The following is a 26362-nucleotide window of genomic DNA, read 5'->3' as shown; positions in this document are numbered from 1 at the left end:
TTCTGATTGTAAACTGGGGAGAGAAATCAATAAATAAATAACCCCCCCCCCGGCATGGCTGGGTCCTTCGCAGAGTGGGGCTGATGCCCTCAGGACAGTGGGGAGTCGGGTGGGGGGCACTCATTGCGGGGGGCAATGGGGTTGGTGCCCCCATGGGACTCCTGGCTTCTATCCTCGGGGGGAGGAGTGGGTTAGAGGGGAAGCAATTGGGGGAGGGACTAGCAGCCTAACTGACCCCCCTCCACTGGCCCGTTGGCCCCCCCCAGCTCACAGTAATTAGGGTGACCCCTCCTCCCCCACCACGAATCACAGCACAGAGACGGGGGGCTCCCTGAGCAGCCATTTACTGCCTGGCTCCGGGCTCGAGAGTCCAGATCGAGGGTGCACTGGGCACGACAGACTCGGCAGGGCAGAGGGCACCGGGCACAGGCTGGCTCGGGGAACGGGGCCTTTCCCCTCCAGGGGCACCGGCGCCCACCTGGCGTATGGCCCAAGGGAGGGCTCCATTGTCTGAAGCCCGGGGGTGGGACGGGGCCCCAGGGCCATTGTCCTTGGCTGGCGCCGAGGCCAGGGTGTTCCAGATGGCGGCACTGTCCTGGTCTGGGGCAGGGGTGGGGGGCTCAGCTGGCGCCGAGGCCGGGGTGTTCCAGACGGTGCCCTGGTCCTGGTCTGGGGCAGGGGTGGGGGGCTCAGCTGGCGCTGGGGGCCGGGAAGATGCGCTGGAACTCGGCGAGCAGCAGCTCCACGGCCTGGTTCTGGTGGACCATGTCCACGGCCATGCTGGCCAGCTCCTTCTCGGGCCGCAGCAGCGTGGGGCCGAAGACGATGCCGATGTTCTGCCGGGTCATGCGGTTAGCGTCGGCGTACTCCATCACCCTGGGGGGCGGCAGAGAGGGGCCTCTCAATCCCAACCTGCAGCCCCCCATGTCCACTGGGGCCCAGTCCTGACCCGCTGCCCCCCCAGCCACTGGTACCCCTCAATCCTGACCTGCAGACCCCCAATCCTGACCTGCAGCCCCCCTGGCCACTGGGGTTCCCCAGTCCTGACCTGCAGTTCTCCCATGCCACCGGGGCCCCCCCGATCCTGACCTGCAGCCCCCCCGGCCACTGGGGCCCCTCAATCCCAACCTGCAGCCCCCCAAGGCCGCTGGTGCCCCTCAAGCCCAACCCTCTGCCTCTGCCGGCCGCTGGAACCCCCCCAATCCCAACCTGCAGCCCCCTCATGTCCACCAGGGCCCCTCAATCCCGACCTTCTGCTCTCCATGTCCGCCAGGGCCCCTCAATCCCAACCTGCAGCCCCTGGCTCTGTTCCCCACCCCAGGGATATTTGCCCCCCTAGATTTCCCAGCCCCCCCTTACTTGCGGAGGTGGGCCAGGATGTAGCGCAGGGTGGCATAGTTGGGTGGGGGCAGGCACTGGACCAGCTCGGCCAGGCACTGCACCCGCTCGTCGTAGGCCGGGAGCTCTGTGGGGAGAAGCGACGTGACTCTGCAGCTGGACGAGATGGGGGTCCAGGGCTGCCCCCCACCCCACCCACTGGAGTCTGTGGGCACTGGCCGCGCGAGGCAGCCTGGGCCCCTGGGGTTGGGTGGCCCACGGGGCATCAACCAGCACCCGCCTCTTCTGCCCCTAGCTGGGATTGGGGGACAGGACATGCGGCACAGGGGAGACCCCATGGTGGGGGGACTGGGCACTGTCTGGGCCCTGGGGGGGGGAGGCCCTGGGGGGGCATGTCCTTACTGACGGCAGCCACGAAGGCGTCGAAGAGGGCGAAGGGCACCAGGGGCTCGGGCAGCTCGCGGAAGAAGAGCTTGAGGGCGCCGGTCACAACGTGGACGTCGTCCCACTCGGGGTCAGCCAGGCTCAGCCGCTCCTCTGGGGGACATGAGCGGGTCAGCCTGGGGGGGCAGCGTGAGGAGCGCAGGGGGCACCACGAGGGGCGCAGGGCCAGCCCGGCTGCACTGGAGAGACCGAGCCAGCCCCATGGCGAGCGCCCAGGGTATGGACTACGGGGGCCATTGCACCCCCTCACCCAGTGCACCCTGAGGTCATGGACATCCCCATGATGAACACCCCCGCACCCCCTGAGTGCCGCGTGCCCTGCTGGTGATGCCAAGCGCCCCCACGTCGAACACCCCTGCGCCCCCCCCGAGCGCCGCATGTCCCGCCTGTGACGCCGGGCACCCCACGGGGCTCTGCGCACAGGCCCAGCCGCGGGCCCAGCACAGGGGGAGGGGACGCGCACACGATGCCCACCCGGCACGGCTCTACCTTGGCACGGCTGCTCTGGGAAGACGTAGCGCCCGTCTGAGGTCACTGCCCGCTCTGCAAAACAACGCACCCTGTCACTGCCCCACCTGGCTGCCCAAGGGGCAGGGCTTACGGGGAGGCCGGCTGGGTGGGGCCACTGCAGCCCCGGGGCAAAGGCCAAGGGCCACGGTGAGGGGCGGCCACCCCCCTGCAGGGAGCAGCTCCTGGGGCAACTGCCCCCTCTCGCCCCCCAGGCACAGACGCTCACCTCGGTCGACGGCAAAGCGCAGCTTCTGGATCACAGCCAGGTTCCCGCTCACTCGGTAGATCCCGTCCACGTCTAGGCCTGCGGCGTGGGGTGGGGGGGAAGAGAGGGTGAGACTCTGCTTGGGGCAGTTATGACTCCTGTCCCCCTCCTGCAGAACCCCATGTGCCCTCCACCTGCTCCCAGCGCCGTGGGACCTCGCCCAGCCCTTAGACCCTGCTCAGAGCTCCATGTGGCTCCTGCCCCTGCTTGGAGCCCCCCCCCGTGTGCCCCCTTGCCATCCCCCAGCCCCACTTGGAAGTCCCACGGGGGAGCATGTCTGCCCTCTGTGTCTCTTTCCCCTCCCTGGGTGCTGGTGGCGCTGGCTGGGCATGGGTGGAACGACCTGTGGGCTGGGGCACGAGGGGCTTTGGGACTCCCCCATATGTGGGGCCCATGCAGAAAGACACCCGCGAATGGCAGGCAGGGCCCCAGGGAGGGAGGGGCTCCACGCTGGGGGTGGGGGCCTGGCACACCGGCTCCTACCTCTCTTCTCCACGGCCTCCACGCAGAGCCGAACGAAGCGGGGCACCGTGTCATTCTCCCGCTGGCACAGGGCGTCCAGCCGGCAGCCGAAGACCTGGTCTGGAGAGAGGGCAGCGGTGGGTGCCAGGCCGGGACAGGGGCCCTCAGGGGTGCAGAAACAGACTGGGGGGGGCGCTCTCACCCCAAGGGCTGCCCAGCCCGTCCCCTCGCCCCACCAGCTGCAATCCCAACAGCTGCCACTGGGGGGTGCTGTGGGCACCAAGTTTCGGGTGACGGAAAAGGGGAGGCTGGGGGGTGGGGGGGCGCTGAGAACAGTGCCCAGCGGAGGAGGGGAGGCAGGGCTGAGTGGGGGCAGGGGGCAGTTTTTACAAATATGCAAGTTTCCTTATTAAATCATTTGCATCAAATATCCCCTAAGGCCATGCAGTCCTGTATCAGCGGGAGGGGGGAGGGGGGCAGGACATATGGGGTCCCCTCCTTGATTGAACCCCTTCTTCTACAGCTTCTGAAGTGTTGGGGGGCAGGGGGTGGGTTACAGAGGAGCTGGGGGAGATGAGGAGCAAGGGGTGCGGGTGTTGTGGGGGTGCAGGGGACTGGGGTGCAGAGGATGGGGAAGGAGTACATGCAATGGGGGACGGGGATGTGGTGGGGGCAGGGGGTGCGACGGTGAAGGGGGTCCCCACATCGAATGAGCCCCTTCTCCTGCAGGCTCTGCAGCGGTGGGGCAGGGGGCACAGGGGGAATGGGGCACAGGGGATGGGCTGCAGAGGGGTGGGGTGTGACGTTATTGACATGAACAGGGACCGTATAGCTCATGGTTGCAACCAAGGTGCTGTTAGCAAAAGGTTGGGGGAGGGGTCTCGGGAGGGGTCCGGGTACGCGTGTCTCGTTGTAGCTGACGTTAGGAGTATTGGCTCCGGACTGTCCGTATTTCAAACGTTCGCTCTGCTTCTGGGGGACACCCCAGACAAGTAGGTGTTAGTTCTGCCAAGCCTGCTTGATAGCCCATTAAGGACCATCAGCTACACAACTGACCCAAGTACCAGAGGGGTCCCCGTGATAGTCTGGATCTGTAAAAGCAGCAGAGAGTCCTGTGGCGCCTTATAGACTAACAGACGTTTTGGAGCATGAGCTTTCCTGGGTGAATACAGCAGATACGCCTTGTAACGCAGCAAAGTATGCAGGGACTGGCCCATGTGACTCCAGACTCCATTTTGCTATAATTTTCCACAGTAAAAACAAAGAGGTTCTTACACCTGGAAAAGACTATAAAGGCTGATGCCTCGTCTCCATCTGGTCTTCAATCCTGCTTCTTACCCCTAGAGGAACTTTGCTACAAACTGAAGCTCTGAACAAAGGACTGATGACCCATCCCAGCTGGGGATGTTCCAGAGACTTGATTTGAACCTGCAGTTTATTCCATCACTGCTACAAGCCTGAACTAAGAACTTTGCCATTGCTGTATGTAATTGTTTCCATTTAACCAATTCTAGCTCTCAGCTCTATCTTTTTCCCTTTATGAATAAACCTTTAGATTTTAAATTCTAAAGGATTGGCAACAGCGTGATTTGTGGTTAAGATCTAACTTGTATATTGACCTGGGTCTGGGGCTTGGGCCTTTGGGATCAGGAGAACTTTTTTCTTTTATTGGGGTGTTGGTTTTCATAACCATTCATCCCCAGGACGAGTGGCACTGGTGGTGATACTGGGAGACTGGAGTGTCTAAGGGAATTGCTTGTAACTTGTAGTTAGTTAGTCAGTGGGGTGAGACCGAAGTCCTCTTTGTCTGGCTGGTTTGGTTTGCCTTAGAGGTGGAAAAACCCCAGCCTTGGGCTGTAACTGCCCTGTTTGAGCAATTGGTCCTGAATTGGCACTCTCAGCTGGGTCCCACCAGAACCGCATCGTCACACCCCTGCAGGAACTTTGCTACCCGGAAGCCTGACAAAGACCTGATGACCTATCCGGGCTGGGGATGTGCCAGGGACTTGATTTGAACCTGCCGTTTAGCCCATCACTGCTACAGGCCTGAACCAAGAACTTGGCCATCATGGTACGTGACTGATTCCATTTCACCAAGTCTAGCTCGCACCTGTAGCTTTTCTCTTTTATGAATAAACCTTTCGATTTTAGATTCTAAAGACTTGGCAGCAGCGTGATTAGTGGGTAAGATCTGATCTGTGTATTGACCTGGGTCTGGGGCTTGGTCCTTTGGGATTGGAAGAACCTTTTTTCTTTGACTGGGGCATTGGTTTTCATAACCATTCGTCCCCATAGCAAGTGGCACTGGTGGTGATACTGGGAAACTGGAGCGTCTGAGGGAATTGCTGGGGTGACGGGTGGTTAGCCAGTGGGGTGAGAACGAAGTCCTCTCTGGCTGGCTGGTCTGGTGCCTTTGAGGTGGAAAACCCCCAGCCTGGGGCTGTAACTGCCCTGCTCTGAGCAATCTGTCCTGAGTTGGCTCTCTCAGTTGGGTCCCCGGAACCAGCATCGTTATGGGGGGGCAGGGAGAGCGATGGGAGAGAGGGTCCCATCCTCGGATTAGCCCCGTCTCCTGCAGACTCTGCAGCAGCGGTGGGATAGGGGATGGGATGCAGGGGGATGGGGGCAGGGGGAGTGACGGGGGAGGGGCGAGTGACGGGGGGTCCCTGCCTCGGATGAGCCCCATTTCCTGCAGGCTGTGGGGCGGGGGGAGCGATGGGGGGGGTCCCCACATCAGATGAGCCCCTTCTCCTGCAGGCTCCACAGTGGGGGGCAGCAGGGGGATGGGATGCAGGGGGTGGGGGGCAGTGGGGGTGGGGGGGTTCCCACCTTGGATGAGCCCCTTCTCCTGCAGGCTCTGCAGCGGGGGGTGGCAGGGGGATGAGATGCAGGGGGTGGGGGCAGTGGGGGTGGGGGGATGAGCCCCTTCTCCTACAGGCTCTGCAGCGGGGGGCGGCAGGGGGATGGGATGCAGGGGGTGGGGGTCAGTGGGGGTGGGGGGTCCCCACCTCGGATAAGCCCCTTCTCCTGCAGGCTCTGCAGCGGGGGGCAGCAGGGGGATGGGATGCAGGGGGTGGGGGGCAGTGCGGGTGGGGGGGTTCCCACCTCGGATGAGCACCTTCTCCTGCAGGCTCTGCAGTGGGGGGCGGCAGGGGGATGGGATGCAAGGGGTGGGGGGTAGTGGGGGTGGGAGGATGAGCCCCTTTTCCTGCAGGCTCTGAAGCGAGGGGCAGCAGGGGGACGGGATGCAGGGGGTGGGGAGCAGTGGGGGTGGGGGGATGAGCCCCTTCTCCTGCAGGCTCTGCAGTGGTGGGGTAGGGGATGGGATGCAGGGGGATGGGGGCAGGGGGAGTAACGGGGGAGGGGGGTGTGACGGGGGGGTCCCCGCCTCGGATGAGCCCCATTTCCTGCAGGCTGTGGGGCGGGGGGAGGGATGGGAGGTTCTCACCTTGGATGAGCCCCTTCTCCTGCAGGCTCTGCAGCGGGGGGCAGCAGGGGGATGGGATGCAGCGGGTGGGGGGGTTCCCACCTTGGATGAGCCCCTTCTCCTGCAGGCTCTGCAGCGGGGGGCGGCAGGGGGATGGGATGCAGGGGGTGGAGGGCAGTGGGGGGGGTTCCCACCTCGGATGAGCCCCTTCTCCTGCAGGCTCTGCAGCGGGGGGCGGCAGGGGGATGGGATGCAGGGGGTGGGGGGCAGTGGGGGGGGTGAGCCCCTTCTCCTGCAGGCTCTGCAGTGGGGGGCAGCAGGGGGATGGGATGCAGGGGGTGGGAGGCAGTGGGGGGGTTCCCACCTCGGATGAGCCCCTTCTCCTGCAGGCTCTGCAGCGGGGGGCGGCAGGGGGATGGGATGCAGGGGGTGGGGGGCAGTGGGGGGGGTTCCCACCTCGGATGAGCCCCTTCTCCTGCAGGCTCTGCAGCGGGGGGCGGCAGGGGGATGGGAAGCAGAGGGTGGGGGGCAGTGGGGCGGTTCCCACCTCGGATGAGCCCCTTCTCCTGCAGGCTCTGCAGCAGGGGGCAGCAGGGGGATGGGATGCAGGGGGTGGGAGGCAGTGGGGGGGTTCCCACCTCGGATGAGCCCCTTCTCCTGGAGGCTCTGCAGTGGGGGCCGCTTGACGATGAAGCGCCTGAGTTTGCTCTTGACTCGCTTCCTCTCGCTGCTGTCCGGGCCGCGGAGGGAGCCTGGAGGGGGGCACAGGGGTTGAAGCAGCCACAGACCCCCCAGGCCCGTTGCCCCCTCCCCTCCCCCAAGCCCAAGGCCAGCCCCCGCCCCCCATACAGAGGGCACCTACCGGAGGATTTCCAGCTGTCCTTCGGCCTCACTCCCTCGTCCTCCTCATCCCCACTCAGGTCCCCCAGCTCGGAGCTGCCCGCCCGGCGCAGCACGTAGCCCGGCTCGTCCAGAGGGTTCTCCTGGTCCTGGGGTGCAGGGGGACGCGTCAGCCCAGGCAGCAGCCAGTTGGGGATGGGAACTGCTCCCAGCCACGCAAGGGGACAGAGGGGGAGGGGCAGAGTGCTGGGCATTCCCCACGTTCGGGGCAACCCAGGGCTGGGCTGACAGGGGCTGCGGGTCGGGAGTGAGGGGCAGCAGCAGAGCTGGAGGGAGCCCAGGGGGCTGCGGGTCAGGAGTGAGGGGCACCAGCAGAGCTGGGGGTGGGGAGCCCAGGGCTGGGCTAGCAGGGGCTGCAGGTCGGGAGTGAGGGGCACCGGCAGAGCTGGGGGTGGGGAGCCCAGGGCTGGGCTAGCAGGGGCTGCGGGTCGGGAGTGAGGGGCACTGGCAGAGCTGGGGGTGGAGAGGCAGGGCTGGGCTAGCAGGGGCTGCGGGTTGGGAGTGAGGGGCACTGGCAAGGCTGGGTTTAGGGAGCCCAGGGCTGGGCTAGCAGGGGCTGCAGGTCAGGAGTGAGGGGCACCGGCAGGGCTGGGGGTGGGGAGCCCAGGGCTGGACTGGCAGGGGCTGCGGGTCGGGAATGAGGGGCACCGGCAGGGCTGGGGTTGGGGAGCCCAGGGCTGGGCTAGCAGGGGCTGCAGGTCGGGAGTGAGGGGCACCGGCAGGGCTGGGGGTGGGGAGCCCAGGGATGGGCTAGCAGGGGCTGCAGGTCGGGAGTGAGGGGCACCAGCAGAGCTAGGGGTGGGGAGCCCAGGGCTGGGCTGGCAGGGGCTGCGGGTCGGGAGTGAGGGGCACCGGCAGGGCTGGGGTTGGGGAGCCCAGGGCTGGGCTGGCAGAGGCTGCGGGTCGGGAGTGAGGGGCAGCAGCAGAGCTGGAGGGAGCTCAGGGGGCTGTGGGTCGGGAGTGAGGGGGACCGGCAGGGCGGGGGGGGGAGTTGGTGGGGGGCAGCTCCCTTATCCCCTCCCGTCCCCAGCTCTCCCATGGGTGGGGGCCCCCAATACCCAGGCATGGGCCGCGTTAACCCTCTGCCCGCCGGCACTCACCAGCCTACGGATGACGCCCTTGATAGTCTGGTGCCAGTCCTGGATCTCGGCCTCGCTGTCCGACTGCAGCAGGAACTCATTGCCAGTTACTGTGCGGAGCTGCCGGGGCGGCACGGGCAGGTCAGGGGGCCGGGCAGGGGCAGCCCCCTCCCCGCACGGCCCCCAAGGAAGAGGGGGGCTGGTCTCCAGGCAGAGCCCAGCAGGTCAGGGGGCCGGGCAGGGGCAGCCTCCTCCCTGCAGGGCCCCCCATGGGCAGTTGAGGGGAGCATCTCCCAGGCTGCTCTGGGGGCAGGGACAGTGGGGTGCTGGGGTTCAGGAGCCCCGGATTTCGGCAGTGGTGCCAGGAAAGGACACTGTGTACCAGGGGAGGTTCTGGGTCCCTGGGGGCGCCATTGCTGGGAGCCGGGGGGAGCTCTGGGTTCCTCGGGGGGATGGCTGGGAGCTGGGTGGGTTCTGGATCCCTGGGAGGGCATTGCTGGGAGCCGGGGGGGGCTCTGTGTTCCTGGGGGGGGTTGCTGGGAGTCCAGGAGGTTCTGGGTCCCTGGGAGGGCATGGCTGGGAGCTGAGGGGGGGCCTCTGGATACCTTGGCGGGGTTGCTGGAAGCAGGAGGGGGTTCTGGGTCCCTGGGGGGGGGTGGCTGGGAGCTGGAGGGGGTTGGGTCCCTGGGGGGGGCATTGCTGGGAGTCGGGCTCCCCACACACTCACATGAATGACGTTCTTCTTGCTGGACATGTCTCGTGCCCGCTCCAGCACGGCGCCCCGCAGGTCCACGCTGCTCTCGGGCCTGCTGCTGGCGGGTCTCTGGGGGGCAGTGGAGGGGGCGTCAGGGCAGCACCCACGGGCATCGCTCAGCCTCGGGGCTGCTGGGGGGTCTCTGGGGGCCAGGGGAGGGGGCATCAGGGCAGCACCCACGAGCATCGCTCAGCCTCAGGGCTGCTGGGGGGTCTCTGGGGGCCAGGGGAGGGGGCATCAGGGCAGCACCCACGGGCATCGCTCAGCCTTGGGGCTGCTGGCAGGTCTCTGGGGGGCAGTGGAGAGGGCGTCAGGGCAGCACCCACGAGCATCGCTCAGCCTCGGGGCTGCTGGGGGGTCTCTGGGGGGCAGTGGAGGGGGCGTCAGGGCAGCACCCACGAGCATCGCTCAGCCTCGGGGCTGCTGGGGGGTCTCTGGGGGCCAGGGGAGGGGGCGTCAGGGCAGCACCCACGGGCATCGCTCAGCCTCGGGGCTGCTGGGGGGTCTCTGGGGGCCAGGGGAGGGGGCGTCAGGGCAGCACCCACGGGCATCGCTCAGCCTCGGGGCTGCTGGGGGGTCTCTGGGGGGCAGTGGAGAGGGCGTCAGGGCAGCACCTACGGGCATCGCTCAGCCTCGGGGCTGCTGGGGGGTCTCTGGGGGGCCAGGGGAGGGGGCGTCAGGGCAGCACCCACAAGCATCGCTCAGCCTCGGGGCTGCTGGGGGGTCTCTGGGGGCCAGGGGAGGGGGCGTCAGGGCAGCACCCACGGGCATCGCTCAGCCTCGGGGCTGCTGGGGGGTCTCTGGGGGGCAGTGGAGGGGGCGTCAGGGCAGCACCCACGAGCATCGCTCAGCCTCGGGGCTGCTGGGGGGTCTCTGGGGGCCAGGGGAGGGGGCGTCAGGGCAGCACCCACGGGCATCGCTCAGCCTCGGGGCTGCTGGGGGGTCTCTGGGGGGCAGTGGAGAGGGCGTCAGGGCAGCACCAACGCGCATCGCTCAGCCTCGGGGCTGCTGGGGGGTCTCTGGGGGGCCAGGGGAGGGGGCGTCAGGGCAGCACCCACGAGCATCGCTCAGCCTCGGGGCTGAGGGGGGTCTCTGGGGGCCAGGGGAGGGGGCGTCAGGGCAGCACCCACGGGCATCGCTCAGCCTCGGGGCTGCTGGGGGGTCTCTGGGGGGCAGTGGAGGGGGCGTCAGGGCAGCACCCACGGGCATCGCTCAGCCTCAGGGCTGCTGGGGGGTCTCTGGGGGGCCAGGGGAGGGGGCGTCAGGGCAGCACCCACGAGCATTGCTCAGCCTTGGGGCTGAGGGGGGTCTCTGGGGGGCAGTGGAGGGGGCGTCAGGGCAGCACCTACGGGCATCGCTCAGCCTCAGGGCTGCTGGGGGGTCTCTGGGGGGCCAGGGGAGGGGGCGTCAGGGCAGCACCCACGAGCATCGCTCAGCCTCGGGGCTGCTGGGGGGTCTCTGGGGGGCAGTGGAGGGGGGTCAGGGCAGCACCCACGAGCATCGCTCAGCCTCAGGGCTGCTGGGGGGTCTCTGGGGGCCAGGGGAGGGGGCATCAGGGCAGCACCCACGGGCATCGCTCAGCCTCGGGGCTGCTGGGGGGTCTCTGGGGGGCCAGGGGAGGGGGCATAAGGGCAGCACCCACGGGCATCGCTCAGCCTCAGGGCTGCTGGGGGGTCTCTGGGGGGCCAGGGGAGGGGGCGTCAGGGCAGCACCCACGAGCATCGCTCAGCCTCGGGGCTGCTGGAGGGTCTCTGGGGGGCAGGGGAGGGGGCATCAGGGCAGCACCCACGGGCATCGCTCAGCCTCGGGGCTGCTGGGGGGTCTCTGGGGGGCCAGGGGAGGAGGCATCAGGGCAGCACCCATGGGCATCGCTCAGCCTTGGGGCTGAGGGGGGTCTCTGGGGGGCCAGGGGAGGGGGCGTCAGGGCAGCACCCACGGGCATCGCTCAGCCTCAGGGCTGCTGGGGGGTCTCTGGGGGGCCAGGGGAGGGGGTGTCAGGGCAGCACCCACGGGCATCGCTCAGCCTCAGGGCTACTGGGGGGGGCTCAGCCCAAAGTACCCCCTGGACTGCAGGGTGGGCTGCACGGGGGGGCATGGGGGCAGGCGGCCCCTTCTGAGGTGGCTCCCAGCCCCTGGGGTCTGGGACAGGTGTGACCCCCTCCCCGCTCACTCTCCCCACCCCCCAGCTCCCCACTCACCCAGCTGGCGGGGGCCGGACCCTTGAGATCCTTGTAGAAGACGAGGCTGTTCCCAGCCAGCACCACCCAGGAGACACCCCAGCTCTTCCTGCCAGAGAGAGGGGGCTGAGCCCAGCTGGGACAGCCCCCCCCTGCCCCTTGCTGCCCTGGAACCCCCCCCGGGAGCCTCAGCTCCCCCCCACGCCATGCCCTGAGCTCCCCCCTCCCTGGGCCCCGAGCTCCCCCACACACACGTGCTCAGGGCAGCTGAGAAAGGCCCCTTTGTCCGTTCATGCCCAGGACGTCCCTTGTCCAAACCCCCTGGGCTGTGAGAGGCCGAGTGGCTCCCCGCGCCCCACCACGGGGTCCCCCCTCCTGGGCCCCCAGGTGCCTCCCCCACCACAGGGAGCCCCCCTCCTGCCTCCCTCGCACCTCCCACACTACAGCTCCCTCCCTCCTGGCCCCCCAGGTGCCTCCCCCACCACAGGGAGCCCCCCTCCTGGCCCCCTCCCCCAGCCACAGGGACCCCCCCTCCTGCCTCCCTCGCACCTCCCACACTACAGCTCCCTCCCTCCTGGCCCCCCAGGTGCCTCCCCCACCACAGGGAGCCCCCCTCCTGGCCCCCCAGGTGCCTCCCCCACCACAGGGAGCCTCCCTCCTGCCCCCCTCCCCCACCACAGGGACCCCCCCTGACCTCCCAGGACACCTCCCCCCACCACAGAGACCCCCCTCCTGGCCCCCCAGGTGCCTCCCCCACCACAGGGAGCCCCCCTCCTGGCCCCCCAGGTGCCTCCCCCACCACAGGGAGCCTCCCTCCTGCCCCCCTCCCCCACCACAGGGACCCCCCCTGACCTCCCAGGACACCTCCCCCCGCCACAGAGACCCCCCCTCCTGCCCCCCCAGGTGCCTCCCCACCACAGGGACCCTCCCTCCTGCCTCCCTCGCACCTCCCACACTACAGCTCCCTCCCTCCTGGCCCCCCAGGTGCCTCCCCCACCACAGGGACCCCCCCTCCTGCCTCCCTCGCACCTCCCACACTACAGCTCCCTCCCTCCTGGCCCCCCAGGTGCCTCCCCCACCACAGGGAGCCCCCCTCCTGCCCCCCTCCCCCACCACAGGGACCCCCCCTGACCTCCCAGGACACCTCCCCCCGCCACAGGGACCCCCCTCCAGCCCCCCAGGTGCCTCCCCCACCACAGGGACCCTCCCTCCTGCCCCCCAGGATGCCTCCCCCCACCACAAGGACCCCCCATCCTGCTCCCCCAAGATGCCTCCCTCCCCGCCACAGGGACCCTTCTTTCTGCCCCCCCGGACGCCTCCCCCCATCACAGGGACCCCCCCTTCTGCCCCCAGGACGCCTCCCCCTGTCACAGGGACCCTCCCTCCTGCCCCCAGGACGCCTCCCCCTGTCACAGGGACCCTCCCTCCTGCCCCCCAGGAAGCCTTCCCCTGTCACAGGGACCCCCCCCCCCTGGATGCCTGCCACCTGCTGCAGGGACACCCCCCGACACACGTACCTGAGTTTCCGACCACCCTCTGCAATCTTGGTTTTGTTCAGCTGCCCGGCCTTCTCCACCTCCTGCCGCGGGGAGAGTCGTCAGCCCCCCGACCCCTCACAGCCCTGCCCCCCACTCTCTCCCTCTCCTCCACAGCCCCCTGGTCAACCCCACCCCTCACCCCCCACAGCCCTGCCTCCCGCTCCCTCCCCCCAACCTGAACCACCCAGCGGGGGCCCCAGGCTGCAGCCAACTCTTGAGAATTGAATCAATTTGGGGGTGACCAAGGGGATGGGGGCAGGGCCCATTTACCCCCCTCCCCCAGCCCTGGGAGCTGCTGGCTCAGAGCTTCCTGTGCAGTAACCGGGGTGGGGGGCACGGAAGCAGGAGGGGGCTGGGGGGTAACTCACATGGGGTAAGTCAGAGGGGTGAGGGGGGGAGCCCCCAGGGGAGGTGGAGGGCGGCCCGGTCCCCACCCAGTCCTCAAAGTTGTGCTGGGAGCGATTCCTGCGGTGAGACACCTGCGGAGAGAGTGAGAGAGCAGGGGAGATGAGGCACTGCCCCCCAACACCCTGCCCCCCACCCAGCCACTCAAAATCCACCCCCCCACCCTGCCCCCACCATGTCCCCCAACACCCAGCCCCCACCATGCTCCCCCCAATGCCCACCCCCCATGCACCCTGCAGTCCCAGAGACCGAACAGTCCGGACACCCCTCTCCTGACACGTGCCCCCCTGCCCCCCAGATGTGGCCCAAGGACCAGCCCTGCCCCCAACACACCGACCCCAGAGAAACAACAGAGCGCTGCCCCCAGCCCCCCCACGCGACCCCAGTTCCCTGTGGGCATCTCACCTTGGGTACGCGGGACTCTGGCAAGATCATGGATTTGGTGTAGCCGAGCCGAGCGGCCCAGACACTGCCCCCGCCCTGCGCCAGCGTCTCCCCCAGGTCAGCGGCTGCCGGGGACTCGGGGCTCAGGGCCTCCATGGGGAGCAAACTCTGCATGGGAGAGGGGAGCGAGTCAGGGAGTGCCCCCATCCCGCAGCATGGTGGTGCCCCTCACTCCCGACCCACAGCCCCTGCTCGCCCAGCCCTGGGCTCCCCCTCGCCAGCTCTGCCAGTGTCCCTCACTCCCGAACCGCAGCCCCTGCTAGCCCAACCCTGGGCTCCCCCCAGCTCTGCTGGTGCCCCTCACTCCCAATCCACAGCCCTGCTAGCCCAACCCTGGGCTCCCCCCAACTCTGCTGGTGCCCCTCACTCCCGAACCGCAGCCCCTGCTCTGGGCTGCCCCCAGCTCTGCTGCTGCCCCTCACTCCCGACCTGCAGCCCTGCTAGCCCAGTCCTGGGCTCCCCATCCCCAGCTCTGCTGGTGCCCCTCACTCCCGACCTGCAGCCCCCTGCTAGCCCAACCCTGGGCTCCCCACCCCCAGCTCTGCTGCTGACCCTCACTCCCGACCCGCAGCCCCTGCTAGCCCAGCCCTGGGCTCCCCCCAGCTCTGCTGCTGCCCCTCACTCCTGAACCGCAGCCCCTGCTCGCCCAGCTCTGGGCTCCCCCCAGCTCTGCTGCTGCCCCTCACTCCCGACCCACAGCCCTGCTAGCCCAGCCCTGGGCTCCCCCCAGCTCTGCTGCTGCCCCTCACTCCCGAACCGCAGCCCCTGCTAGCCCAGCCCTGGGCTCCCCCCTCCCACCCAGCTCTGCCAGGGCCCATCACTCCCGACACGCAGCCCGTGCTAGCCCATCCCTGGGCTCCCCCCAGCTCTTCCGGTGCCCCTCACTCCCGACCCACAGCCCCCTGCTAGCCCAGCCCTGGGCTCCCCCCAGCTCTGCCGGGGCCCCTCCTGACCTGCTCTGCTCTTGGTACCGCGCTCCTGGGACACTGTCGCAGCAGGAGACTCCTGGGTTTTGCCCATGGCCCCCCCAGCTCCCTTCCCTGCCTGGGGTGCTTCGTTAGAGCAATTAGTGCTGAGCCTTCTCAGGCACCTGGCGGGCAGCCCGGGTGCTTGGCTCAGCCAGGCTAGGGCATAGGAGGCCGGGCAGCACACCCAGCCCAGGGGGACAATGAGGCAGCCCCCCCTACCATCTCCCGGTGGCGCCGTGGAGGTTTCCAAGATTTGTCGCCTGTCTCCGGGTTGTAGAAGTAGCTGCGGCCAGTGCTGGGGTCGAGGTGGCGCTCCCAGGTGTCCAGCACCTGCAGCGGGGAGCCGCTGGGGTCGGGGGGCTCCCCCCTCACCCGCTTTATCTCCTCCAGGTTGCAGTAAATCGGGGTCTCCTCCATGGTGGTTCCAGGGGGCGGAACCTGCAGGGCATGCGGGGGGATGGTTACTGTCAGGGCTGCTGCCCCCAGGGGCTACAGAGGACCCCCCACCCCAATGTCAGGGTCGGGGGTGCACAGTCAGAGAGAATCCAGGATGCGTGGGAGCGGAGGGTCCAAAGTTCCTCACAGAGCTCCAAGGAGGGGCTGCGGGTCGGGAGTGAGGGACACCGGCAGAGATGGGGGGGGGCTGGCAGCTGGAAGGGGTCAGTCTCCTGGGCTGGGACTCAGGGGGAGCCCCCTGGGCTCTGCCCCCCCCCACCCAGATACACTTTGCTGATTGTCCCTGGTGGGTGCTAACCAGCCCTGTCCTATGCTGGGTTCCCGGCGACTAACAACCCACCTGTCACCCGCTGCCTGGGAGTCCCTGCCGGCCGCGGGGGGCGGGGGGGGCAGGGCCCTTGGGGGGAATGTCAGGTTCCCCCAGGGGAGCTCACGGCATGACTGAGGTCAGACCCATGAAGCGCCAAAGCCAAGCCGGTTCCTTGCCCAGGGGGAGTGAGCCCCAAGGGGGACCCCACCCCAGAGTCCTGGCTGGCTGCATCCGGAGCAGGTGCTGAGCACCGGGGCTGGGACACCCGCCCCCCTCTCCCTCCCGGCCCTGGGCGAAGCAGATAAACTTTTGCCTTAGCCAAGGTTGGGAACGGTTTCCCCAGAGCGGCTTGGAACAATGCCAGGGGCCCTGAGCCGCCTGTCAGCTGGTGCCCCCCGGCTCCCGCCCCCCCTCCTGAGCCCCCTGCTCCCCTCCATCCCGAGCCCTCTGTCCCCTACCCCTCGCTCTGCCCACTCCGCCCTACCACTTCCTGTGCCCCCCATCATCCCCACCCGCATACCCCCGGCCCCCTTGTCCCTGCTCAGCCCCTCTGTCCCCTACCCTGTGCCTCTCTGCACCTGGTTCCCTCGCTGCAGTGCCCTACCTCCCTCCCCATGACCCTCTCCTCTCCCTCCTGCCACCCAAGCCCCACTGCCCGCCCTCCCCTCAGGTCCCAAGCAGACACTCACAGCGTGGCGCTGCTGGTCAGCCTGTCAGTTCCCCCCCCGAGCACTCAACCCTGGCCCCCCGCAGCAGCTGGGCCTGCAGCTCTTGGGGAGCTGAGTCTGTAGTGTTGCTCCAGGCCGCACCCCGTGGGGCAGCCCCTCCCACAGCTCACCCCACATCCTGTGGGTTAGCACAGCCCTTGCACCTACACTTCCCTCTCTGTGGTCAGAGGAAGAAAGAGGAAGGCGGGTGGATGGGAGGGGGGAGGCTCCTAAATGAACCCAAGGCCAGAGCCAGGCACCAGGGAGCCCAGGGCAGAGCTAGCAGGGGGCTGCGGGTCAGGAGTGAGGGGCACCGGCAGAGCTGAGGGGGGAGCCCAGGGCTGGGCTAGCAGGGGCTGCAGGTCGGGAGTGAGGGGCACCGGCAGAGCTGGGGGGGGAGCCCAGGGCTGGGCTAGCAGGGGCTGCAGGTCGGGAGTGAGGGGCACCGGCAGAGCTGGGGGGCTGCCCATGCGCTGTGGGACTGCTCCACCCCTGCCTGTCGGCTCTGAGTGGGTGATGTGGAGAAGGGCAAGGCGGGATGGGGCGGGGAGCCAGATGCACACACCCCTGCCCCTCCCCCCGGAGGCCATACTCACTCCAGGGGGGCTGACCCCCTGCCCCACCGGCTCCGGGCACCGCTCCTGCTGGCATCTGGGGGCGAGCGCGTCCCTGCCGGGGCTCTGGGCCACGCCGGTGGTGCTGATGCTCCGGCTGACGGGGTGGGCAGGGCCGAGCTGGGGGCCGGGGTCCCAGGCTGGCAGGCTCAGGCTGTGGCAGGAGTGGTGGCCAGGCTCGGCAGGCTGGGCTGGGGGGCTGGACAGGTCCTGGAGGGATCGGTACCGCGGCTGCAGCCCTGGCAAGGGGGAGAGAACAGCTGGGTCAGAGCCCCTGGTGCGCCAGGGGGCAGCGGGGGGAGGGGAGGCGGCGCCTCGGCTTATGAACAGCACCTGGGCCGACAGAGGATCCCCCACTGCTCAGCTCAGAGCCTGGGACCCCCCCCCAGCTCTGGGCATGACCCCTCTGTCCCCCCGACTTCACAGCTCATTCGACAGAAGCCTCCTCTAGCGCCCCTGGCTGAGCCCCCCACCCAGCTCCCTGCAGCCCAGAGCCCCCTGCTGAGCCCCCCACCCAGCTCCCTGCAGCTCAGCACCCCCCGCTGAGCCCCCCACCCACTCCCTGCAGCCCAGCGCCCCCCGCTGAGCCCCCCACCCAGCTCCCTGCAGCCCAGCGCCCCCTGCTGAGCCCCCCACCCAGCTCCCTGCAGCCCAGAGCCCCCTGCTAAGCCCCCCACCCACTCCCTGCAGCCCAGGACCCCCTGCTGAGCCCCCCACCCACTCCCTGCAGCCCAGCGCCCCCTGCTGAGCCCCCCACCCAGCTCCCTGCAACCCAGCGCCCCCCGCTGAGCCCCCCACCCACTCCCTGCAGCCCAGCGCCCCCCGCTGAGCCCCCCACCCAGCTCCCTGCAGCCCAGCGCCCCCCGCTGAGCCCCCCACCCAGCTCCCTGCAGCCCAGCGCCCCCCGCTGAGCCCCCCACCCAGCTCCCTGCAGCCCAGAGCCCCCTGCTGAGCCCCCCGCCCAGCTCCCTGCAGCCCAGCGCCCCCCGCTGAGCCCCCCACCCAGCTCCCTGCAGCCCAGAGCCCCCTGCTGAGCCCCCCACCCAGCTCCCTGCAGCCCAGAGCCCCCCGCTGAGCCCCCCACCCCGCTCCCTGCAGCCCAGAGCCCCCCGCTGAGCCCCCACCCAGCTCCCTGCAGCCCAGCGCCCCCCGCTGAGCCCCCCACCCACTCCCTGCAGCCCAGAGCCCCCTGCTGAGCCCCCCACCCAGCTCCCTGCAGCCCAGCGCCCCCCGCTGAGACCCCCACCCAGCTCCCTGCAGCCCAGAGCCCCCCGCTGAGCCCCCACCCAGCTCCCTGCAGCCCAGCGCCCCCCGCTGAGCCCCCCACCCACTCCCTGCAGCCCAGAGCCCCCTGCTGAGCCCCCCACCCACTCCCTGCAGCCCAGAGCCCCCTGCTGAGCCCCCCACCCAGCTCGCTGCAGCCCAGAGCCCCCTGCTGAGCCCCCCACCCAGCTCCCTGCAGCCCAGAGCCCCCCGCTGAGCCCCCCACCCAGCACCCTGCAGCCCAGAGCCCCCCGCTGAGCCCCCCACCCCGCTCCCTGCAGCCCAGCGCCCCCCGCTGAGCCCCCCACCCAGCTCCCTGCAGCCCAGCGCCCCCTGCTGCCCCCCCGACCCACTCCCCACAGCCCAGCGCCCCCTGCTGACCCCGACCCACTCCCTGCAGCCCAGCGCCCCCTGCTGAGCCCCCCCAGCTCCCTGCAGCCCAGAGCCCCCTGCTGAGCCCCCCACCCACTCCCTGCAGCCCAGCGCCCCCCGCTGAGCCCCCCACCCAGCTCCCTGCAGCCCAGCGCCCCCCGCTGAGCCCCCCACCCGCTCCCTGCAGCCCAGCAGCCCCGCTGAGCCCCCCACCCACTCCCTGCAGCCCAGCGCCCCCCGCTGAGCCCTCCACCCAGCTCCCTGCAACCCAGCGCCCCCGCTGAGCCCCCCACCCAGCTCCCTGCAGCCCAGCGCCCCCCGCTGAGCCCCCCACCCAGCTCCCTGCAGCCCAGCGCCCCCTGCTGAGCCCCCCACCCAGCTCCCTGCAGCCCAGCGCCCCCTGCTGAGCCCCCCACCCAGCTCCCTGCAGCCCAGAGCCCCCTGCTGAGCCCCCCACCCAGCTCCCTGCAGCCCAGAGCCCCCCGCTGAGCCCCCCACCCGCTCCCTGCAGTCCAGAGCCCCCCGCTGAGCCCCACACCCCGCTCCCTGCAGCCCAGCGCCCCCTGCTGAGCCCCCCACCCAGCTCCCTGCAGCCCAGCGCCCCCCGCTGAGCCCTCCACCCAGCTCCCTGCAGCCCAGCGCCCCCCGCTGAGCCCCCCACCCAGCTCCCTGCAGCCCAGCGCCCCCTGCTGAGCCCCCCACCCAGCTCCCTGCAGCCCAGCGCCCCCTGCTGAGCCCCCCACCCAGCTCCCTGCAGCCCAGAGCCCCCTGCTGAGCCCCCCACCCACTCCCTGCAGCCCAGCAGCCCCTGCTGAGCCCCCCACCCAGCTCCCTGCAGCCCAGGACCCCCTGCTGAGCCCCCCACCCACTCCCTACAGCCCAGCGCCCCCTGCTGAGCCCCCCACCCAGCTCCCTGCAGCCCAGAGCCCCCTGCTGAGCCCCCCACCCAGCTCCCTGCAGCCCAGCGCCCCCCGCTGAGCCCCCCACCCAGCTCCCTGCAGCCCAGCGCCCCCTGCTGAGCCCCCCACCCAGCTCCCTGCAACCCAGCGCCCCCCGCTGAGCCCCCCACCCAGCTCCCTGCAGCCCAGCGCCCCCCGCTGAGCCCCCCACCCAGCTCCCTGCAGCCCAGCGCCCCCCGCTGAGCCCCCCACCCAGCTCCCTGCAGCCCAGCGCCCCCTGCTGAGCCCCCCCCCAGCTCCCTGCAGCCCAGCGCCCCCTGCTGAGCCCCCCACCCACTCCCTGCAGCCCAGAGCCCCCTGCTGAGCCCCCCACCCAGCTCCCTGCAGCCTAGTGCCCCCTGCTGAGCCCCCCACCCAGCTCCCTGCAGCCCAGAGCCCCCTGCTGAGCCCCCCACCCAGCTCCCTGCAGCCTAGTGCCCCCTGCTGAGCCCCCCACCCAGCTCCCTGCAGCCCAGCGCCCCCTGCTGAGCCCCCCACCCAGGTCCCTGCAGCCCAGCGCCCCCTGCTGAGCCCCCCACCCAGGTCCCTGCAGCCCAGTGCCCCCTGCTGAGCCCCCCACCCAGCTCCCTGCAGCCTAGTGCCCCCTGCTGAGCCCCCCACCCAGGTCCCTGCAGCCCAGTGCCCCTGCTGAGCCCCCTACCCAGGTCCCTGCAGCCTAGTGCCCCCTGCTGAGCCCCCTACCCAGGTCCCTGCAGCCTAGTGCCCCCTGCTGAGCCCCCTACCCAGGTCCCTGCAGCCTAGTGCCCCCTGCTGAGCCCCCCACCCGCTCCCTGCAGCACAGAGACCCCCAGCACCACACTGGGGCCAGCATCCCCTGCTGAACCCCCTGCGACAAAGCAGGAATTTTGTAACATTTCCAGGAAGCCTGTGCGTGCCTCAGTTTCCGCCCTGTTCCCCGGGGTGGCAAAGGGCCATTTGCTCCCAGGGCAGGCGAAGAGGTGGAGGTGCGGGTGGCGACCGGTTGGCCTGGTCTTAATCCCAGGAGCGGCTGCGAATACAATGGCCACCCCAATTGCCCAGACACTGATACCTAGCAACCCAGGACAGAGATCTGTTCCCCGCCTCTCCGCAGGGGGGCTGAGCGGGCGAGGGGCTGGAGAAGGGCTGGCTATTGCGGAGGAGGTGGGCTCTGAGCAAGGGGACGGAGTGTCAGAGCTGGAACAAGGGGGTTCCCCACAGCCGAGTGCTGGGGTGCCCAGAGCCTTCGTCCCTCGGCGCTAGCCCAGGGCTTCCCGGGCCAGGGTCCCGCTGACATACCCGCTGTGGGAGTGCCCCTGCAGCTGGCGGGCGAGGGGCACAGAGCGGACTAGTCACCCTCAGGGGTCTGTCTCAGTGAGACTCACTGGCCGAGCTCCTGGTGGGACACGGGGGCTGATGGCCAGGGGGCCAGTCTAAGGAGGCAGGGAAGCCACGTTGGAGACCCTGGATGGAGAGCGACACCCCGAGGGGGTCTGGCTTCTCCCAGAGACCAGACCTGATCCTGTGGATCTGTGACACCCTCAGGCCAGTCCCTGCAGCCCAGTACCCGCTCGTGCCAAGTTGGGAGGGGAGCCCTCACGCCGATCCCTGGCAGACACTCACCCGGGGACGGGTGCTGCCCAGTGCCAGTGGCTGCCAGCAGCGAGGCGCTCAGCCATGGGCCACCCTGCACGTGAGGGGCCACCTCCGCCACGTAGGTGGCCGGCACGAAGATGGGCCGTGCCCTCCGGGGATCGCTGAGCCGCCGCACCTGCCACCAGTCCTCGTTGGACTTGTGCAGCAGCAGGAAGCGCTCGCCCTCCGCGATGGCCACCTGGCGCCCGTCCTCCGCCTCGTACTGGTAGTCGTAGAGGGCTCGCAGTGCCACGGCCGAGGAGGAGCCTGATGAGGGGCCAGCCCGGCGCCAGGACCGGCCTTCCAGCCGCCACCGCCCTGACAGCATCTCAGCGAGGGGGAGAGCGGCTGGCCGCTCAGTGTGCGCCGCGAGCCCAGCCCAGCCACGGCCCAGCACCGTCATCTGGAAGGAGAAGGCAGGGGACCAGGCTGAGACACGGGGTGTCGGCCCCAATGGCACAGGGAAAGGGGGACCAGCTGGCTCAGGGTGCGGGGAATGGGGGCTTCCCCCTCTGGGACGCACGGTGCCGGTGTGTGCCCAGGCGGCCTGACCCACTCCTCCCCCTAGTCCCAGACCTCCTGGCCTCAGGCCTGCTGCTGGACCAGCCGGGAGGGAGACGGGGGGGCACTGCACAGACTGGGACATGGCTGCTTGCCCTACCCCCCCCAGAGGACATGTCCAAGCCAGTGCTCAATGCCCTGGTAGCGGCCAGCGGGTGAGGCCACATGGCTACAGGAAGCCCAGACGCTGCTACAACAGGAAGCCAGCCAGCTCTGCGGCTTTCCAGCCAGTGGCTCATTGCAGGCGGCCATGTACAGCTCGAGGTGACTGGTTCTGGGGGGTGGGGGGGGCAGGGCCCTGGCATGTCCTCCCCTCCCTGGACCAGGCAGCCTTGGGCAGAGGAGAGCAGAAGCGGCTCTTGCCCAGGGCCCGAACCAGCAACTGTATGGTGGAGACACAGCCCTGGGGATCCTCTCTCCTCCCCTGGGTGACCCCAATATTTCCCCCAGAGGCGGGACCCTGGGGGGCATCTTCCAGGCCCCTTCCTCCACCCGTGCGCCCTGGGCCGTGGGGATGGAGGTGGAGCCGAGAACCGGCATGGCAAGGGGGCTTGGCCCATGCTCTGTGCCCATGTGTCCGTTGCATGTGCCCAGAGCCACAGGGGCAGGCATCTGCATGGGGCTGGGCAGAGGAGGGGGCCAGCTGCCCTGAACCCAAGGCGAGGACGTGGCCAGGAGGGACCTCAGGCTCCGGGACGGGCTAGGCTGGAGGTTTTGGCGCGGCGCGCAGGGACTCACCACTGCCGGGGTGCTGCCATGGGGGTGGCCTGCAGAACCTGGGGGAAAAGGAGAAAAGCAGGCACTGAAGGGTACCAGGGTGCTGAGCTGGGTGCATCCATTACCAAGGGCAAAGGCCGGGGCTGTGCTTACAAAACTGGCGCCCCTGGGACGAAGTGGGAATTGACCTGGGAAGGTTGCAGAGGAGTTTTGCTGGGACTGGCTGCATTGGGGATGGGAGAATTTCCCTGAGGGAGGATACCTGAGCAGGTAACAGGAGAACCCAGGAGGGGGGTTGGAGGCCAGGTGACACCCTCTGCCTGGGACACTGGACAAAGGGTGGGGAGGAGCCGGGGGGAGGCTGAGATGGCTGGAGGAGGTTTCATTTGGGAGTTGGCTGGGGAAATGGAGGGGAGCTCAGATGGGCTCTGGCTTCCCAACGGGGCTCTGGCCTCCCTGCCACCCCCCTCCCAAGATGGACCTAACTGAGGGGTCCTGTTGTCTGTACCTACAAGACCCGTGTTGGACTGAGTTCCTGTCATCCAATAAACCTTCTGTGTTACTGGCTGGCTCAGAGTCACGGTGAATCGCAGGAAGATGGGGGTGCAGGGCCCTGACTCCTCCACACTCTGTGATACCCCTGCCAGCCCAGGCTCTCAAAGCCCAGTCAGCAGGTCAGCCTCGCCCCACTGACAGAGCGGGAACCTGGGGCACGGCAGGGAGATACCCCCAAGGCAGAGTTACCAGCAGAGCCAGGCATGGAACCCAGGAGTCCTGACTCCCAGCCCTCTGCTCTAACCACTAGATCCCCTCTCAGAGCTGGGGATGGAACCCAGGAGTCCTGGCTCCTGACTGCCCATTCTGCATGTCACTATAGGAAGGGGGAGCCAGACACAGCGTGCCTGTCGGGATCTCCAGCGGCGGGACTGGTGTTTGCTCTGCGCTGCGTGGGGCCAGTCCACGCCCTACCCTGTGCAGCCAAGAACCCAGGTGCCAGTTGGCACCAAGGAAGGCTATTAAGGCCTGGAATGACTGGCCAAGGACCAGGTGGGGGTATGTGTGTGTTCTTGGTGTCCGTCTCTGAGATGCTTCAGCTGGGTGGAGGAGCGGCTGGGGGTCTTGAAGTCAGGGACCCCGAAAAGGCAGCCGCTGGCCCAGCCTCACTCCCCTCCCCCCACCCTCGAGGCAGCACAAAGGACCTGGTTTTAATTGTTTTCGTACAGTCACACACACACACACCCCGACGTGCAGAGCGCAGGTACCGCATTTCCGCTCGGCGAGGGGCACCGGCTTCCTGTGAGCTGAGCTGCGGCGTGAGCAGAGTGAGTCTCTGTCTCCAGCGCCCTGGGGCTCAGCCCATGCTCAGCCCAGATGGGAAGGAGAGAACTGGGTCAGGGGAAGACCCATGTGAGAGGAGAGTCCTGTTCCCTCTAACCCACCTCCCTGCCGGGGCCTCATCAGACTCCACCCCACCCCCCAGGACAAACCTCAATTTGACGGGATGCAGCTAGCTCTGGGTGGTGCCTACATTGCAGCCAGCAATGAGGATTAACAGCCCTTCAAGACTCTAAATCCCCCAGGCCCTTTCTGCTTCTTTATCACTGATTCCAAAATATGCCATGCCCCCCTTTGGCCAGGGGGCTATTCCCTGGGGACCCCTTCAATCTAGTCACTCTGGGGGACTGCATCTGACAGCCGAGCCTCATCAATTACCCCTGCCTCTGTCCAGTTCTGTCCCTTCCCCTCGCCCCGAAGCTGCTAGTTCAGAAATGGACTGTCCTTGACCAGTGATCAGTTAAACAGGACCCTCGGCCCTGCACGAAACCAACGGCAGTCCATCGAAAATGCAGCCCCGCAGCTGAGGAGCTGAGCAAACGTTAGCCAAATCCAACAGGAGCCGCAGGGAGGCGTGATGCCTTGGGCAATCAGAGACATGCCCACTGAGACGGAGGGAGGCTGCTGTGGGGATGGGATACAGGGCAGGGATCTAGGAGATCAGGGTTCCTCTGCCGCTGACTTGCTGGTGATCTTGGGCAAGTCATTTCATCTACCCCTGGCCTCAGTTTCTCCATCTGGAAAATGGGGATCTGCATCTCCCACAAACAACACACCTGGATTTTCCTCCTTCTCTCTCTTACCAATCGCGTGCCCCCCTCGTGGGCGTTGGGAAGCCTGGGGGCCTCGTCCTAGAGCAGCCACTTCTGAGGTACAAAAACATAGGATAGGTGGGGTCATCCTGAGCCTCTAAAACTGGACAGCCGGCATTTCCCAGGACAGCTACCTCCAGAAACGGCCCATCCTGGGAAAATCTGGACAGGCAGCAGCCCTGCCTAGTCCGCCCCTTTTGACCATTCCTAGGAGTAAAGAGTCCCACCTACCACCCCTCTGTTTTATTCTCCATCCCTGCAGCCCGGACAGCCTGGGTGCCCGGACAGCCCGGCTTAGCCTGGGTGGCTCCCTCAGATGTTGTTCTGAAAGCTGCACTTCCTTGCGTGCGGGGGGCAGTGTGGAGACAGACATGTGGTTTGAATCGCCGGCTCAGCACTTTTCCTCTTGCAAAGTTGTGCCTCAGACAACCTGCAGCCATGCGTGGCACCAGCCCGGCGGTGGCTATGTGTGGCTCCTGCCCAATCATGGCTGTGCATGGTTCCAGCCGGACGATGCCCATGCGTGGCCATAGTAGTAGGATTTAGCCCGGCAGTGGCTCTCTGGACCTGTATGGGATGCCCAGGCAGCACCACCCGTGTTGCGTTGACAGGGTTTTTCCCAGGGTTTTTCCCACTGGTGCATGATCTCGGAGGGAGCCTTGCAGAGATGCCCCCCTCCCTACGTATCTTTCTAGGGAGCCCCATGGCTCTGAGCAGCATCTCACGAGGGCTTCAGTGCCAGGAGTGTGGGTACCTTCTCCCTGGCTAAGAGGCTGGGCAAAAAAGTTCTTCCCTCTCCCATTAGGCCCCTTACCTGGCCGCTCACTGTCCAGTCGCTCCCCTCACTGCGGGACCTCCTGCAACTTTGCTGACAGCTTCTCAGCAGCGGCTGCCAAAGGAGGAGGGTCCTGGGACAGCACAGGCCCACGTCAGCAGCTGTAGTGACACCTCCCCAGCCATGTGACAGGCAGCCAGGGCTGGCCCTGGGCACAGAGCTTGGCTGCTGCTGGGGGCACCAGGACTCCTGGGTTCTATTCCTGGCTGTGGGAAGGGAGCAGGGCCTAGTGGATGAGAGTGGTGGGAGGGACTGGGGCTCAGGACTCCTGGATTGTGTTCCTGGTTGTGGGGTCTGGTGGTTAGAGCAGGGGGAGGGGCGCCAGATCTCCTGGGTTCTGTTCCCAGTTCTGGAAGGAGGTGTGCTCTAGCAGCAAGAACAGAGGACTGGATTCGGGATTCCTGGGTCCCATCTGTTGCTCTGTCACTGACTCGCAGGGTGAGCGGTGGGCGCTCTCCACTCAGGCTGTGCCAGGGAAGGTGATGCTATCCAGCGGCGCCAGGCTGACACTGAGCCGAGTGTGCATCCGGCAGTGGAGTCCGGTGCGTATTGTCGCTCGTTGCTCTCTTGTGCCATGCTGCTGTGGTTGGTCTGTGCGGTGGCTGAGCTCTGGAGCACACGCTGGCCTCCTCACAACCCCAGTGAGCATGCTGGGGTGCGCCCAAGCGCTGCAAGTCCGAGGGTTTGGAGGTCTCCATCCTCGTCTTGTCTGTTACGAAGGAAGCTGGTAGCCCCAATCTGAACTTTCCTGGATTTTCCCAGCAAACTCCACAGCCCACACCGAAAGGAAGGGTGGGCCAGCGGTGGGGCACATACATAACCTGGGTTCAAGGCCCTGCTCTGGCAGCTTCACTGGGTGACTATGGGCACATCACGTTGTGTCTTTGTGCCTCAGTTTCCCTTCTGTGTAACAATGGGGCCAGAGAAGGGTTAAACCCTAGACAGATCAATCCAGCCCAGGTCCCTGGGAACGCTGTGAGGTCTTGACGTCATGACATCGTCTCCTACATCAGACGTGCTATGACATCACCAGAGGCGGCACGCGAAGGTGAGGGCGAAGGCGGGTGTGAGGTCAGAAATGGCGTGAGTGTCACGCGTGATGTGGGGTGCAATCCCG

At 67.9% G+C, this 26362-nt stretch overlaps 1 protein-coding gene across 5 annotated transcripts; it reads right to left on the bottom strand.

The window, feature by feature from the left end:
- Positions 1–336: 336 nt before the first annotated feature.
- ARHGAP9 (Rho GTPase activating protein 9) lies at positions 337–25302 on the bottom strand. 5 transcript variants are annotated; one of them, XM_030554608.1, is made up of 20 exons: positions 25225–25297; positions 24375–24464; positions 22285–22322; positions 20974–21388; positions 16781–17037; positions 14931–15149; positions 13705–13851; positions 13263–13373; positions 12874–12935; positions 11378–11465; positions 9153–9248; positions 8447–8545; positions 7309–7435; positions 7085–7198; positions 3041–3139; positions 2519–2596; positions 2272–2325; positions 1741–1875; positions 1360–1465; positions 337–876 (listed from the first exon to the last, which is right to left on the bottom strand). In XM_030554608.1, the coding sequence occupies exons 4-20, from the start codon at positions 21386–21388 to the stop codon at positions 690–692; spliced, it is 2394 nt and encodes a 797-aa protein (XP_030410468.1). In that variant the 5' UTR covers positions 22285–22322; positions 24375–24464; positions 25225–25297; the 3' UTR covers positions 337–689. The 5 variants fall into 5 exon arrangements, with proteins under 5 accessions (XP_030410468.1, XP_030410467.1, XP_030410465.1 ...); XM_030554607.1 differs by lacking the exon at positions 24375–24464 and having other exon boundaries at positions 25225–25302; XM_030554605.1 differs by lacking the exons at positions 24375–24464; positions 25225–25297 and adding an exon at positions 24642–24825.
- Between the last annotated feature and the right edge of the window lie 1060 nt (positions 25303–26362).

This window comes from Gopherus evgoodei, chromosome 3 (assembly GCF_007399415.2).
Source record: "Gopherus evgoodei ecotype Sinaloan lineage chromosome 3, rGopEvg1_v1.p, whole genome shotgun sequence".
Lineage (NCBI taxonomy): Eukaryota > Metazoa > Chordata > Testudines > Testudinidae > Gopherus > Gopherus evgoodei.
This window is presented reverse-complemented; position numbering and strand designations above follow the sequence as displayed.

Excerpts from the sequence above, each read along its gene's own strand:
- ARHGAP9 (XM_030554605.1), bottom strand. The coding sequence starts at position 24,783 with ATGTCTGTCTCCACACTGCCCCCCGCACGCAAGGAAGTGCAGCTTTCA. Across the intron at positions 21,389-22,284 it reads ATGGCAGCACCCCGGCAGTG|ATGACGGTGCTGGGCCGTGG; the intron begins GTGAGTCCCTGC and ends TTCTCCTTCCAG. Across the intron at positions 1,876-2,271 it reads CCCAGAGCAGCCGTGCCAAG|AGGAGCGGCTGAGCCTGGCT; the intron begins GTAGAGCCGTGC and ends CATGTCCCCCAG.